Below are 15,676 nucleotides of genomic sequence, written 5' to 3' on the forward strand. Positions count from 1 at the left end.
CGTTTAGGCAAGTCTTCCACTTGCAGAGGTAGCACTTGTGAACGCAAACCGTGTTCCCACGGCGGGCATGCCCACCTGGGCGAAACCTGGGTCTGCGGGGGCTCCCACTTCTGCACCTGTGAGTGCTCAGAGGGGAGCAAAGAAGGGACCCCACAGAAAGCAGCGCTGTGCTGGCCCTCAGGCCTCCCCACCTCTTCCAGGGCGCATCTGGAAACCCACAACCTACCTCCCCATTGGCAGCGTGCTCCCTCCTGCCCCCCCCCAAAAAAAACTCGGGTCCCTTCTCCTGCCCCCACTCCCAGCCTGGGTTCAATCCCAATTCTCAGCTCGAGGGAGAAAGTGCAGGGTCAGTGACCCATGGGGATGCTTTCGGAGACCCAGCTCCTGAAATAAGACGGAGCACGTGGGTATACACACAGGCCCTGTCCCAGGTCTGCCACTGGCCCAGCCTTCAGTGGCATCCTCCCACACCCGATCCCGGAGCACCTGTCACCTGTGACTCCTCTGCACTATAAAGGGAAATATTCTACAAAAGAATCTCACTTTCAGACTTTTCAATGCAAAAATACATTTTTCCCCCTGAATATGGAGAAAGGCATATTTATTCCAGAACACTTGAGAAACACAAAAACCATGAGGAATCGGAGGTGCTCTCAGTCCCTGGCCCAGAGGCGCCCCCGTCTATGCCTGACAGGTGCTCTCAGCCAGCGCCCCATTGTATGAACTCTCCTTGTAAATGTCACCGCACGTTTCCACAGCAGTCAGCCTTATGGGCTATGACGATGTTTCCCTTTACGGAATAAGTTAATGCATTTAAGTTACTAAGTTGCTTCCGACTGTTCGCTACGTCTGCCGTTTCGGTGCTGAACACCCATGCCCAGGCCAGGCGGGCAGGAGGGGAGCCCCCTGGAGCAGCCGGGCAAGCTCCCAGGAAGCCGGGCAGCCGCTGCGGTGTGCTCACGGGTGGGGGTCGCCCCCTCCCCGGCCGGAAAGGCAAGGTCCGCGAATCCTCGGGGCTCTCGTCCGCAAGGTGCGCGCCCCGGCCCCTCCCCCAGGGCAGGTGCGCGCCCCGGCCCCTCCCCCAGGGCAGGTGCGCGGCTGGAGGCGGGCCAGGGCACCGCTCGCAGCCCGGCTCGCTCGTCCACCAGGGGGCGCGCGACCCCAGGAGCGCAGCCTCTCCCAGGGCGCCTGCGCGGCGGCCGGTCACGTGGTCCGCCGCCGCCTCGGCCTGAACCTCCGTCCGCCAGCACCTGACGTGCAGCCGGCGGCAGCTGCGGGGCGGGCGCGCGTGCGCAAAGGCGGGCCGGGCCTGGGGCTGAGCGCGCGTGCGCGGAGGTGAGCGGGCCCGGCTGGCGGGTAGCGGGCCGGGCGCGGGCCGGGCGCGGGCCGGGCGCGGGCCGGGCGCGGGGCCGGGGCGGTCGGCTGCGCCGCGTCCCTGCTGGCGAGAGGCCGGGCGGGGCGGGCACCCCATGGCCGCCCGGAAGCGGGAGGGATGGGCGGATCGATCCACCGACGGGGCGTCAGCGATTTCCTGTCGGAGAAGCTGCGCACGTCGTGCCAGGGCCCGCGCGTGGCGGGGGCAGCAGTAACGTGGGGACCCCCGAAACTGCACGGTCCTTATTGAGGCGCGCTGGCCCGTGTCACAGGGAGGAAACTGAGGCACAGGCGAGCCCTCGCTTCCCCTGCAGGGGTGCAGCGGGGCTGCACGGCCACCCTGGCCGGGAGCAGCGGCCTGAGCCGCGTCCCCCAAAGCGGGGTCAGGCCGCTGGACAGCCGCGCCGTTGACCTCCTGACCTTCAGTTCTCCCCATTTTCTGCACAGTGTCACCCCCGCCCCCCATCCGCGCGGCTCTCCCCATTTCTGGGATCTCTCCCCGCCCTGCGCGCCTGCAGCTTCTGGACTCTGGGTGGGGCGGGGGGGCATCGCCCAGGAGCCCCTCACCCCGACGCTGCCCTAGGCTCTGAGTCCCCCAGTTTCTCAGTCACCATCACAAGGCACCAGAGGTGTCCGGGAGGGACACCGTGATAGAAATGGGAAATATGTAGTCTTTTTTCCGTACTCCTCAACCCCTGGTACCTTGGGAATGGTGGGTGTATTTTATACGGCTGGTCCCAGAGTCTCAGGGTGGGAACTTTCACCCCCAGCTTCTGGGGAGCTGAGAGGGGCTGGTGATTAATCACCAACGCCAGTGATCTAACCAATGGCGCCTACGTAGTAAAATCCTAAACTTCTTGGGGTTTGGAGAGCGTCCGAGCCGGTGAACACATTTTGACGCTGGGAGGCTGGCAGGCCCTGAGAGGGCGTGGACCCCGCCACCATCCCCACCCTCCCGTGGGGTCAGACTTTCAGGGGTGTAAAGGCTCTCTCAGCCTCCCGGCAACCTCCCCATTTTCTCTCAGACAGAAAGGACTCCCCTTAATAGAATCCCCGCCCCCTTAGTCCCACGGTGGTGTCTCTGCATCTCGGAGGAGCTAGACCAACCGTGTTTCTTATAAAACATTCAGAACGTGCAGGTGAGCAAAATGAAGGTAATAACAGCCTGAACTCCGGAGGAACGAGTGAGGCCCCAGTGCAGCTGCTGTGACAGAGACAGACAAGGACCACCCAGGCTCCCCCAGCCAAGCCAGGCTCCCCGAACCTGGCCTCTGGCGGGTGGGGCTCCGAGGGCCTCTGAGCTTCCCCTCCCGGGGCCAGGCCTCCCTCCTGTGGCTTTGCCATCCCTGCCTCCCCAGGCTGTATCCACATGCAGGTCAGCGAGAGGGGCACAGAGGGCGGGGGGGCGTCCCCCTAAGGGCACCTCCACTTGCACCCCTTTGGTCACAATTTAATAACCTCGGCCTTTCTGAAAAGGTGGTCTCGGCTGTGTGCTGTTGGAACTTGCTCGTTCCACCTGTCACTGTATCATGTGGGTCTCATTTTTACAGGCCTTCTAAGTGCGTTTCATTGGTAACATTTCACGGGATTCTGCAACCCCCTATTTGGGACTTTCCCTCCTTCCCCTTTCTCCCCTCCCCCGCGTCTGTCTGAACAGAGCCGGGCGAGCTCACCCATCCCCAGCTGCCTGCCCCCTCCTCGGCAGACCCCACCGCTGCCCTGCGCACAGCCGGCCCGCGCAGGTTCATGTCTGAAAGCTGCTTGGACAGTCCCCGAGGCCCCGGCTGCTCCCCACTTCCCTATTCCTCTCTTCACAGGCCTCCGGAACTGGTCCCCACAGGCACTGAGACCATGGACGTGAGATGGCCGCCCTGCTCCCGCCGCCTGCTGGGGGTCTATGCCCTCCTCTCCTTGGCCACCGCTGCCCTTCTGGGGCACATCCTGCTCCATGACTTGGCAGTGGCCCCCCGAGAGCTGCGTGGCTCCTCCCCAGTACCCAAGGAGGGGTACCGAGGTCCCCAGCAGGGAGCCAGCCGCCTGAGGCCCCAGCCCCGCCCTGGAGCAACACCCACACAGTGCAACGTGCCCCCCAACAGCCGCTTCGACTGCGCCCCAGACAAGGGCATCACCCGGGAGCAGTGTGAGGCCCGGGGATGCTGCTATGTGCCCGTGGGGCAGCCCTGGGGCTCCCAGATGGGGCCGCCGTGGTGTTTCTTCCCCCCCAGCTACCCGAGCTACACGCTGGGGAACCTGACCTCCACGGACACCGGCTACACGGCCAGCCTGACCCGCACCACCCCAACCTTCTTCCCCAAGGACATCCTGACCTTGCGGCTGGACGTGCTGGTGGAGACCGAGAGCCGACTGCACTTCACGGTGTGTGGGCCGGGGGGGGCCGGGCACCTGCCACGGCAGGACAGGGTGTAGGGACGGGACAAACACGGGCTCGACTGGGTGTCTGTTTATTGCAAAAATATGTATTGTGCCCTCGCTGAGAGTCCTGGAGTGAGCAGACACAGTGCCCGCACTCAGGGAGCAGTGACCACTAACACCGTGACCAGAAGGTTCTAGAATTGCTCTGGAGGGTGATGCTCGTGCATGGTGGAGGGAGGTTAGGCCTCCCCCAAAAGTGACATCTCCCCCAGGACCTGCATTCAGCAAGCGAGACGGTGAAGGGAGGAAGGGGGAGCAGAGCAGGCAGTGGGTGGTGGGACCCCAGCCACCGACTGTCCGTCCCCGAGGCAGGGCCTTCTGTCTGCGGTGTCCCCGCCGATGGAGCACCATCTGGCACAGAGCAGTGCCCTGTGACACTCTGTGGAGTGAGGTAATGTGCAGACGCAAAGGCCGGAGCTAGATACAGCTCTGGTGGCCCTGTTTAAACAGCACTCGAAATGCCATCGTTTACTGAGTGGTTCTGCGCACCAGACAAGAGCTGGGCTCTCATTGCGTTTCTCACTCACCCTGTGCCAGGTGTGCCAGGCGGAAGAGTGTTGCCAGACCCAGGAAACCTAGTAAACAGGAACCACATAACCAAGGACCGAGTTTATGTCTTCAGTGTAGGTCTCATGTGCTGCCTGAGACACTTATTACGCTAAAAAAATTGTTGTTTCTCTCAAATTTGGGTTCACTGGGTGTTCTGTATTTCACCCGGCAACCCAAGCAGGTGTGCTCCTGGCTCTACAGGTGAGCAAACCGAGGCTCGGGGAGGGCAGGAGCCGGGATGGCAGCTGACTCAAGATACGACTGCTCTCGTTTAGATCAAAGATCCTGCCAGCAGGCGTTACGAGGTGCCCTTGGAGACCCCGCATGTCCGCAGCCGGGCACCATCCACTCTCTACAGCGTGGAGTTCTCCGAGGAGCCATTTGGGGTGATCGTTCGGCGGAAGCTGGACGGCCGGGTGCTGTGAGTGCCCTGACCCCGGGTGGGAGGGTTGGGGGGTTGGGATGGCATCGTTCCTGACCCTGTCCTGGCCCACCCTCCCCCTCAGGCCTCCTTGCTGGGAACTCAGGGCCACAACTCCTAGGTCAGGAAGGTTTGGGGGCAGCTCGCACCCAGTACCTGGCTGCAGCCAGGGCTCATGGGGCAGCCTGCTCCTGGAGTCCACTCGGGGTGGTGTGGGCACAGCCAGGCAGCATCCCTTTTCTGGATGTGCGCTGGGTGCTGTCCACCCCGTGTCAGGTACCCCAGGTTGTTTGTCCTCAAATGGCTGCCGCTGTCCGGAGCTCAGCGTGTCCAGAGCTGGCCAGGCCACTCTACCCTCCTCAGGGGACACCAGGGCCTGGGGGTCTCTCCCGGGGGATTCGTGTTGGGTTTCTCTGGCCCCTGAGGTTGCAAGGCCACCTGGTCTCTTCCCGGTAGGCTGAACACCACGGTGGCGCCGCTGTTCTTCGCCGACCAGTTTCTGCAGCTATCCACCTCACTGCCGTCCCCTCACGTCACTGGCCTCGCCGAGCACCTGGGCCCCCTCATGCTCAGCACCAACTGGACCAAGATCACCCTCTGGAACCGGGACATCGCGCCCACGGTAAAGGGGTGGCTGGGGCTGGGCCTGGACGGCAGGAGCCACTGGGGTGAGGGAGCCAAGTGCCTTGTCCTCTGCGTCCCAGCCCAACGCGAACCTGTATGGGTCCCACCCTTTCTACCTGGTGCTGGAGGACGGCGGGCTGGCTCACGGGGTCTTCCTCCTGAACAGCAACGCCATGGGTAAGCAAGCGGCTGAGACCCTACACCCAGCTGGTTCCAAGCGCCCAGGCCAGGGGCTTCCCCAGGCACGGCCACTTCCTCTTCGTAGGTGGAGTGTGGGGGTCTCTGCATCTGCCCCCACGGGCTGGGGAGGGGGCTGTGGACAGGGGTCAGGCCTTGTTTACTCTTCTAAGAAATGAGTCCAGTGGGCGTGGCCTCTCTAGCTCTGCCCTTGGCTCTGGGGGTGGGCAGAGGCCAGAAAGAGGAATCCTGAGGTCCAGCTGCTCAGCAACCTCCTGTCCTGCTCCAGGGTCCTCAGCAGGTCCTCAGGGTCCCCTGTCCCCTAAGCAGGCTGTTCCCAGGCTCCCCATGGGACGACCCCCTTCTCCAGAGGTAGTTTGGCCCATCTGTGAGGTGCCCAGGGCCCTGGGGGGGCGGGCGGGTATTTGTCCCTGAGCCCCAGGGCCGCTCCTCCCAGACGTGGTCCTGCAGCCAAACCCGGCCCTCAGCTGGAGGTCAACAGGGGGGATCCTGGACGTGTACGTGTTCCTGGGCCCGGAGCCCAAGAGCGTGGTGCAGCAGTACCTGGACGTTGTAGGTAGGCCTGCTCCCCGCCCTGTCCGCCCCCTTTCACCACCCCGTCCCGCCCGCCCACCCACCCCGCCACCTGTCTTGCCCAGGCTACCCGTTCATGCCGCCGTACTGGGGCCTGGGCTTCCACCTCTGCCGCTGGGGCTACTCCTCCACCGCCATCACCCGCCAGGTGGTGGAGAACATGACCAGGGCCCGCTTCCCCCTGGTGAGTGCTGGGGACGGTCCCGGAGGTGGTGGTGCGGGCTGGTCGGGGACAGTCCCCAGGCCCCGTAGCCACCCCGGTGCCTGGCTGCAGGATGTCCAGTGGAATGACCTGGACTACATGGACGCCAGGAGGGACTTCACGTTCAACAAGGACGGCTTCGGGGACTTCCCGGCCATGGTACAGGAGCTGCACCAGGGTGGTCGGCGATATGTGATGATTGTGGTGAGTGCCCCCAACCCACCTGTGAAACTGACCCAGTCTTGGTGGCTCTGATTCCAGGTGGCACCCTCCTCACACCTGCCATGGTCACTAAGACATTTTCTGAGCGTCCTTGATAGGGAAGGATGTCAGCTTTGCAGACTCGGCCTCTGCTGGCCAGTGATGTCCAGCGTCAGGGTCCCTGAGACATCTGTCTGCTGCTCAGGATCCTTTGGGTTGTAGGCTGCCCGACTGGCTTAGAGCAAAGGGGAGATGCTCAGCTGACATCACCCAGCTCTGGAAGGGTGTGTGCAGGGGCGCACCTGTCTCCTGGCCCTGCCCCCCCAGGTCAGCTCTGTCTCGTGGGAAGGCAGCAGAACTGAGGGGCCCCCCACAGAGACACCCCGCCTGGGCCAGTTCCCACAGCCAGAGGGATGTGACTCGGGGGCTGGTGCAGCCGGGCGAGTGCTCAGCCCCGTGGCTGAAGGAGGAGGAGCGGAGGGACAGCTGAGACCAGGTGGTCCCACTGTGGACACCGGGAGAGGAAATCCCTTTGACTTTATGCTGGTGGTCTCCTCAGCTCAGCCCCTCTGAGGGCAGTTAGCATCTGTGGCCTCTCAGAGCAGGGAGCAGATGCAGGCTTCACTCTTTAATCTGGAAGAAATAAGGGCTCGTTGCACAACGTCTGTGAAACCCTGGGACCCTGGGAGCGGAGGTAAAGCCTGCATCCAGGTGTGCCCACCTGTGGCCAGCTGCTGCCCTGGGCTCCACCCCTATGGGGCAGACGTGAGCGTGTGCACCTGTGTGTGTACACACTCGGGTATGCAGCACACACGGACGGCTTTGTACTGCGACGGGGCCTGGTTAACATTCTGTCAACGGCATGTCCCCTTTTCCCAGTGACTGGGCCGAGGCCTGGGGCATTCCCTTCTCTCACTGGTTCCTCTCACCCCTAGGATCCCGCCATCAGCAGCTCCGGTCCCCCGGGGAGCTACCGCCCCTTCGATGAGGGTCTGCGGAGGGGAGTTTTCATCACCAATGAGACCGGGCAGCCGCTGGTTGGGAAGGTAGAGTGGGAGACCCAGCCAGTGGGAACAGGCCGCTATTCAGGGAGAGGGTGTTGTCCAGTGGGACAGAGCCGGGTGGGGTCCCAGTGGGGGGGGGGTGGCCCCCGACAGGGAGTGCCACCTCGAGTCCTCCCTCAGGGGACCCTGGGCTTCTCTCCTCTGGCCTCTCATCCAGGTGTGGCCAGGGCCCACTGCCTTCCCTGACTTCACCAACCCCGAGGCCCTTGACTGGTGGCAGGACATGGTGGCCGAGTTCCATGCCCAGGTGCCCTTCGACGGCATGTGGATTGTGAGTGTGGCCCCGGCCCCTGGGGGTCCCTGAGACTTCGGAACTGGCTCCACCTTTTGCCCTGGACAAGGGCCTACCTCCCGGGCCTCTCTTGCAGGACATGAACGAGCCGTCCAACTTTGTGAAGGGCTCCGTGGATGGCTGCCCTGAGAATGACCTGGAGAACCCGCCCTACATGCCAGGTGAGCTCTCCCACCTGCCGTCCCCCTGGCACCAGTTGTTGGGATTTGATGGCTCAGGGCTGGGTCCCTTGGTTTGGGAGACTCAAAGCTGTCATTGCTGAGGAATCGATGGGTGCTGCCGACCCTGGGGGAACCCAGGAATGAGGTTCAGGTGTGGGAGAGCCAGCCATGTAACTCAGACCCCAGCCATGCAGCTGAGGCGAGACCCCGTGAGGGAGGGCATCTTGGGCTTAGGAAAATGGATAAAGACTTGAAATGGGTCAAGGGCAGGTCAAGGGCAGGTGCAGGTGAGCCTGGCGTGTGCAAAGGGCAGCCTTGGAAAAGTGGAGACAGTACAGGGGTGAGCCCCAAGTTCTGAGGGTACTCCCAGGATGGGGGGCCACCAGCCCGCCAGGCGGAGGCTCCACGGAAACACCGCCCCTCTCCTCCAGGGGTGGTTGGTGGGACCCTCCGGGCAACCACCATCTGTGCCTCCAGCCACCAGTTTCTCTCCTCGCACTACAACCTGCACAACCTGTATGGCCTGACCGAAGCCTTGGCCTCCCACAGGTGAGGGCCCTGTGAGGGGCGGTGGGTGTGGGGCAGGGAGGGAGGGAGGGAGCCCAGGCCACCCCCAGGGGCCAGCTGGTGGCCCAAGCACTGCTACCCACAGCATGCCCAGCGCTTCAGAGGAAGGTGTGGGCTGACCAGGCCCCCAGCCCCAGCGAACCAGGAGGGATGCTGTCCACCCTGTGACGTGATGCGTCTTTGAGGGTGGTCAGGTGCTCGGGCAGGGCTGACTGCCCAGCAGGTGTCGGTGGTGGCCTTGCCTCCCTCCTCCCTCTCAGCTCTGTCCCCTGCTGCATGGCCAGGTGTGCTGGTGGCTGTGACTGGCTCCACACAGCTCTGTCCCCCTGCTCTGCCCAGGGCCCTGGTGAAGGTTCGTGGGGCACGCCCCTTCGTCATCTCCCGCTCAACCTTTGCTGGCCACGGCCGATATGCTGGCCACTGGACGGGGGACGTGTGGAGCAGCTGGGAGCAGCTGTCCTTGTCGGTGCCAGGTGAGAGCCCTGTTGGGAGGGGGTCCAGGCCCCTCTCGGGAGGTGTATCCAGAGCTGGGCGCTGGGCTCAGCAGGGCTCAGAGACACACTGCTGCAGTGGTGGGGGGCACCGCTGACTCATGTGGAGATTTGGGGCCCACTGGGTACCTGCGCACCTGTACAAGTAGCCTTACCTGTGCAGGTGGCTCACCTGTGGCCCTCCTCTTCCCAGTGTCCCCATCCCCATTCCACCCAGCGCACCAGCAGATTCTCGCCTCCACAATGTCCCTTCTGGCCCCCACATCCTGAGCTGTAGGAAACCACGTTTGAGCTCAGTCTGCTGGGTGGCACCTGCCCCACTGGTCTCAGCACCTGCTCCACCCTGCAGAGAGGAGTTTGACGTTTGTGTTCTCTCTGGGATCCTGGGTGGAATCCCTCCTGCCTCTGCCTGCTGCTGTCCACAGTGCTTGACCTCTGTCATTTCATGGCTTTCTCCCTGTGTCTTCATCTTATAAGGTCACCACTCACATGGGATTAGAGCCTAGTGACCTCATGTTAACTTGATCACACCTGCAAAGACTGTATTTCCAAATAAGGTCCCAATCATAGTACTGGGTCTTAGGGCTGGAAGGTTATCTTTTGGGGGGACGCCATTCAACCCGAACAGGCTGGTTTGCTCTGCCCACCCCTGCCCAGGTGTCAGGGCTCAGCCTGCACAGCAGGTACAGACTGTCCTGCCGCTGACCCCTGTTAGATGGTGCAGAGGCCAGCGCAGGACTGACTGAGGGGCGTGGGAGGGGTGCGGCCTGAGGCCCCCGCTGACTCTGCCCCGCAGGAGTCCTGCTCTTCAACCTGCTGGGGGTGCCCCTGGTGGGGGCGGACGTCTGCGGCTTCCTGGGCAACACGTCGGAGGAGCTGTGCGTGCGCTGGACCCAGCTGGGCGCCTTCTATCCCTTCATGCGGAACCACAACGACCTGCACAGCCTGGTAGGCGGGCGGCAGGGGGCTTCTGTTTTGGGACCTGGTTCCTGACGGGTGTGCAGGTAGCCTGGAGCCTGGTGCCTCCTCTGCCCCTCTGTCCCCACCGCTGCAGCCGCAGGAGCCGTACCGGTTCAGCGAGATGGCGCAGCAGGCCATGCGGAAGGCTCTTGCCCTGCGCTACACGCTGCTCCCCTACCTCTACACGCTGTTCTACGGCGCCCACGCCAGGGGCGACACTGTGGCCCGGCCCCTCTTCCTGGAGTGAGTGCCCCAGGTCACGGGTGATCGCCCACGATTGCCCTGGGGGAGGAGGTGACCGTGAGCCCAGTGACATTGGGGCAGCCCGTCCTGCTGCAGGGGTGTCCCTGGAACCAAGCGGGACCAGGTTACAACTGAGCGAGCTGAGGCCAAAACCTGGGCCCTTCCTACTGGGGTACCCCCTGCACCCTCAGTTCCCAGCCCTTGAAAGCCAGCTCAGGGCTGGGGGGCATTCGAAGTCCAGAAAAGCCCGGGATAAAGAATGCTGAGCAGGGACCAGGCCCCCCAGGGGAAAAGCAAGTTAAAAAAACTATCACATTTGCACCCATTTGGGGCTGGTCAAGGGAAAACGACCCCGAAACAGGACTTGGTCACATACGAGAAGATACTGCGCCTTAGAGTGGCCTCTTAAATCAGTGGCCTAAAGGGTCCTCACGTGGTAAGGTCATTAGTTAGCCATTTGAAAAATCAGGTTACTTTCCCCTCTGCCCACAAACTGAAGTTCCAGTTGGGTTAACTAGTTAACTGTTGAAAATGAGCTGCAGCAATGGGACAGGTGTGAGCATGTCCCAGGGCTCCAGCAGGAGACGGCTTTCTTAAGCAGCAACAGCAGAGAGGAAAGGGAGGCAGGTGTAATTTGGAAAAACAGAAATTGTGAAGGCAAAGTAGAGGAGATGTTACCAATAAAATGACAGATACTCTCCCTAGTCTGTAACCAACTCAGCGCTGGTCAGACCAACATTAAGAACAGATAGATAGGAGGCAAGGACAGTTTGTAAAACAGGAGTCATGGGTGGCTTCCTCCTGGCCTGTCACTGTGCCGATGGGGAAGGGTCTTTCGGGCTCCCGTGTTGACCGCGGGCTGGATTGGCCCCGCCCCGCCTGAGTCCTGGCTTCCGGGGCTCCCCGCACTCGGGCCCCGCTGCTTTCCCAGCCTTGCTGCAGCCTCTCGAGCGCACTGACCTCAGGCCTCCATGCCCCTGTCCCGTCTGTGGGAAGGTTCCCTGAGGACCCCCGCACCTGGACCGTGGACCGCCAGCTGCTGTGGGGCGAGGCTCTGCTCATCACGCCGGTGCTTGAGGCCGGGAAGGTAGAAGTGACTGGCTACTTCCCCTCCGGCACCTGGTACGACCTGCAGGCGGTGAGTCCCGGGTCCCTATCCCCAAAGGGGTCCCTCCTCCTTGTCCTGTGGGTGTGGATCAGAGAGTGAGAGAGGAGCCGTGTCTGCCCCGGTGGCTCAGGGGCTTCACCTGGGTGCTCTCCGGCTTCACCTGGGTGCTCCCTGGCTTCATCCCTTGAAATCCTTGCACGAACCCATTTCCCAGATGAGCAGGCCTGAGCTGTAACTTTCCAGGGCCCTGTGGGCCTCCCTGCTGCAGGAAGAGCTGGGGCCCCACTTCTTTTGCTCCCAACATCCTGCCCCTCCCAGTGTCCTCTGACCTGCTCCCACCCAGGCCAGGGATTCGGGCAACTCATGCCCTGTTCCCACTAAGTGGCCAGGTCTCTGCCCCTAAGGTCACATGGGGCTTTGGAAATGACCGGGACCCTTGGTGATGTGCCATCCCCATCCAGGTGCCAGTAGAGGCCCTTGGCAGCCTCCTGTCTCCACCTCCAGCACCCTTCAAACCTGCCATCCACAGTGAGGGGCAGTGGGTGACGCTGCCGGCCCCACTGGACACCATCAACGTCCACCTCCGTGCAGGACACATCATCCCCCTGCAGGTACCCGGGCTGGACACCCAGGCCATCTGTCTGGGGCTCACATTGCCTCTTTTCTGCTGAGGGTCCAGCCCCAGGCCCCAGGCAGAGATGGTCGTGTCTGAGGTTAGAGGAAGAGCAGGTCCAGGGCGGGAGGCTCAGGGTATAACTGGGCTGGGGCTGGGCCTGCTTTGTTGGCCTTTTTTAGGAGTCAGCTGGTCTGCGAACGTCTGTGGTCCTCTCACGTCCTCCAGGGGTCCGCCGGGGACAGGCTGGCCTCCACGGAGGTCCAGGCCACTCCACTGCAGGCCATTCTGCAGACCCTGGTGCCTGGGCCTGGGGCTGTCCCCACACAGTGTTCTTCCTGCCCTGGGTCTGGAGGCTCTGCCAGGCTTGCAGCACTGACATGTGCCACCCTGTCTCCAGGGCCCTGGCCTCACAACCACAGAGTCCCGCAAGCAGCCTATGGCGCTGGCCGTGGCCCTGACCTCAAGCGGGGTGGCCCGAGGGGAACTCTTCTGGGACGACGGTGAGAGCCTGGGCGTGCTGGAGCGCAGGGCCTACACGCAAGTCGTCCTCCTGGCCAGGAATGTGAGTCCTGGACTTGCCCTGGCTGGGATGCCCCAGGGGTGACTGCGCTGATCTGGGGTGGGGAGCCGGGCCTGGGGCCCTGGGATGGCCACCTGTCCCCTGGAGGGTTCACCCAAGTGCAGGCTGTCTTTGCCCATGGAGGAGAAGGGCCTGAGGGCTAAGTGCCCTGGCCTGAGTCCTGAGCACTCTGCCAGCACATCCAGGGCTTGTGCCAGCTGGCCGGGCCATAGTGCCCACCTGCCCTTCCTGTGTACTGTCCGGAGCCCTATCCTTGGGGGCTTCCTGCCAGGCCATCTGCTCATACCCCCGGTTCTGTCTGTCTCTCTGCGGGCCCAGAATACCATCGTGAATGAGCTGGTGCACGTGAGCAGTGAGGGGGCCACCCTGCAGCTCAGGAAGGTGACGGTCCTGGGTGTGGCCTTGGCCCCCCAGCAGGTCCTCGCCAACGGTGTTCCCGTCTCCAACTTCACCTACAGCCCTGACACCCAGGCAAGAGCCCACAGGACTGGCCATAGGGCTTGTCCCCGAGGTGGTGAGGGGCGGGAGGTGCCAGGGCTCCTGGTGACACCGTGTCCACCCAGCTGGCATCACAGGATATGCTGTTTAGAAGCCAGGGACACTTGGGCCTCACGAGGGATGGGGAGGGACTGGATCCTTGTGTGGGGGGAGGATCGGCCCCCTTGCACTGTGTCTTCCTTTTGCCTGTGTCTGTGTGGATGGCAACTTGGTAAATGGCTTAGTAAGGCTGCCAGTGCCGAGGGCATTGTCCCATCAGCTGGGGAGGGGACAGTTAGAAGTCTCCTCGAGTGGCCACCTGCTCGTGTCCAGACTCCTGTCTGCCGAGCACTGGGGTCTCCCCCCTGCTGGCAATGGTTTGGCGGCCAATGGTTCTTTCTCCTTCCCAGACCCTGGACATCCCTGTCTTGCTGACCATGGGACAGCAGTTTCTCATCAGCTGGTCTTAACCGGGGCCGTGGAGAGTGGGGCCTTGAGTTCCCACCAGCCCGGTGCTCGCCCCCTTCAATACCCAGCTCTGCTCACGTGTCTACCTCCTGTGCTGGGGCCCTGGGCTCACGGCACCTGAATCAGTTTTTGGACCCAGACCTCAAGTCAGGTCCGTGCCCTGAGGGTCGCCTGGATTTGGAGCGTTTCACTGGAAGGCTTGTTCTCCGAGGCCCGTCACTGGGATGCCTGTCACATCAGCCGTCCCCGGGGGCCTGCCCGGATGGCAGGGAAGGTGGTGCGTGAGGACCATGTGGTACCTGCGCCCCAAAGTCAGGCCCCGGGGCTGCTGCTGCTCTGACTGATGACAGGATGGAGCTGGGTGGCTGCTGTCTTGGGAACTTGGAAGAATTCACAGGTCTGGGGAAACCTCTTGAAGTGCAATTATTTGTAATAAAAGGGGGATCATAGCCAAGCCTGTGTGGTCCCCTGGCAGCCTGCGGTTTTGCCTTTTCACTTTCATGTCTTTTGAGGAGTGAAAGTTGAGTCTAGCTTGTTTTTTACGCCCTTTGAAAGAAATCTTTGCCAAATCCAGAGTCCCTAAGACTTTTCTCCTGTTTTTGTTTAGGACAGTTATAAATGCAGGTTTTCCAGCTGGGTTTGGTGTGTGTGAAGTAACGGTCACGGTTCTCTTTTCCTTTCTTGCATACGGCCAGTTGTTCCAGCACCGTCTGTTAAAAATACTGTTTCTCCACTGAACTGCCTCAGCACCTTTGTTGAAACCGCCCCCCCGTATACCTGTGGTCTTTTCTGGACCTTCTGTGTCCCAGGGACCCAGAGGCCTGTCTTCAGGCCAGTCCACACAGGCTTTGGTAGTATTTCTTGGTATGGGGGAGTGCAAGCCCCCAGCGTTGCCCTCTTTTTCGTAGTTGTTTTACTCCGCTAGGTGCCTTGTATTTCCATGTACGTTTCAGAAACCACTTGTCAACATTTCCCTCCCCTCAAAAATCTCGCTATTTTGAGCAGGATTGTGTTGAACCTATAGATCAATTTGGGGAGAACTGCCATGGTAAATAAGGACTGTTCTGGTGGATTAGGACCGCATCTCTCACGTATTTGCACCTCTGGTTCCTCATGGCGACGTTCTGCATGTTTTGTCAGACGTAGCCCTAGCCGTTTCCCGTGTTTGATGCTATTGTAAAGGGGCTTCTTTAAATTTCCCTTTCCGGCGCTCGATGCTCGCACACAGGGGTGCAGGTGGCCTTGGGATGTTGACCTTGCCGCCAACCTCCCCTAGACTCTGCCCCCGGTAATAGTTTTTGCTGTGGAATCTGCCCACCACCAACACATCCACTCAGGTTCATGGTGCCTCGTGTGGAACCCTGGTGTACTTTTCTCCATTTATTTTGCTTTAAACTTTTTTGTGACTTTATACGGGGTGGGGCTAAAGTAGGTTTAGTCATTTTGTATTACTACTTATTACTGTATTATTTTCTGTATGAACTGTAAACTTACGTTTGCCCCACCCTGTATTTAAGACTCTGCGTTTTACTTACTGTGATTTTTATACTTGGGTCCGTTTCAGTAGCTCACTGACCCACAGTAAGTCCTGCTGAGGCGAGTTCTTCCTTCCAGGGGTTGCCCAGAGACCCAAGGCCAACCTGGAGCATGTTCATGCCACAGTCCTCCCCTCCCCCGTCCATAAGGAGTGCAGTCAGGCAGGAGACGGGCTGGACTGTGGGCCGCTGAGGCTCGGCAGCCACTCCCTCTGCCGCTGCTCAGTGACCACCCTAAACACTGTATCTGAGTCCCCAATAATCACGCTGTGTTTGGAATTCATAGAGATTCCTTCCACGAACACACAATTTCAGGTGCTTGAGGGAGAAGAGCCTGATGAACTTTAAAAATATTTCCAAGTCCCTGTGTCCTAGATGTTGAGACTATCGCCCATCCCAACAGCTTGGGGAGGAGAGCAGCGCTTTTCCCGCTTCCGCTTCACCTGAGAGCTCAGCAAGCGGTAAACGACCCGCTGGGACCGCACAGCAGGTTACTGAACGCTGTTGGCACCCTAGGAAATGGAAATGAGTTCATGGGC

General features: G+C 61.4%; 1 protein-coding gene across 1 annotated transcript; it reads left to right on the forward strand.

Moving 5' to 3' along the window:
- Nucleotides 1-1,666: 1,666 nt before the first annotated feature.
- On the forward strand, nucleotides 1,667-14,051 carry GAA (alpha glucosidase). Its single transcript, XM_087826397.1, has 20 exons — nucleotides 1,667-2,513; nucleotides 3,192-3,750; nucleotides 4,632-4,777; nucleotides 5,234-5,399; nucleotides 5,482-5,578; nucleotides 6,036-6,155; nucleotides 6,238-6,356; nucleotides 6,447-6,578; nucleotides 7,511-7,621; nucleotides 7,797-7,910; nucleotides 8,008-8,092; nucleotides 8,524-8,641; nucleotides 8,999-9,132; nucleotides 9,947-10,098; nucleotides 10,205-10,353; nucleotides 11,350-11,491; nucleotides 11,923-12,072; nucleotides 12,475-12,639; nucleotides 12,976-13,128; nucleotides 13,545-14,051. The coding sequence occupies exons 2-20, from the start codon at nucleotides 3,226-3,228 to the stop codon at nucleotides 13,602-13,604; spliced, it is 2,838 nt and encodes a 945-aa protein (XP_087682523.1). The 5' UTR covers nucleotides 1,667-2,513; nucleotides 3,192-3,225; the 3' UTR covers nucleotides 13,605-14,051.
- Nucleotides 14,052-15,676: the final 1,625 nt, after the last annotated feature.

The sequence above is a fragment of the Miniopterus natalensis genome, chromosome 17 (assembly GCF_054644295.1).
Source record: "Miniopterus natalensis isolate mMinNat1 chromosome 17, mMinNat1.hap1, whole genome shotgun sequence".
In the NCBI taxonomy this organism is placed as follows: Eukaryota; Metazoa; Chordata; class Mammalia; order Chiroptera; family Miniopteridae; genus Miniopterus; species Miniopterus natalensis.

What these genes read in the sequence shown, in the direction of transcription:
- GAA (XM_087826397.1), top strand. Translation starts at nt 3,226, where the DNA reads ATGGACGTGAGATGGCCGCCCTGCTCCCGCCGCCTGCTGGGGGTCTAT. An exon ending in GCAGTACCTGGACGTTGTAG is followed by an intron (nt 6,156 to 6,237) that starts GTAGGCCTGCTC and finishes TGTCTTGCCCAG; the next exon opens with GCTACCCGTTCATGCCGCCG. An exon ending in CCTTCGACGGCATGTGGATT is followed by an intron (nt 7,911 to 8,007) that starts GTGAGTGTGGCC and finishes CCTCTCTTGCAG; the next exon opens with GACATGAACGAGCCGTCCAA.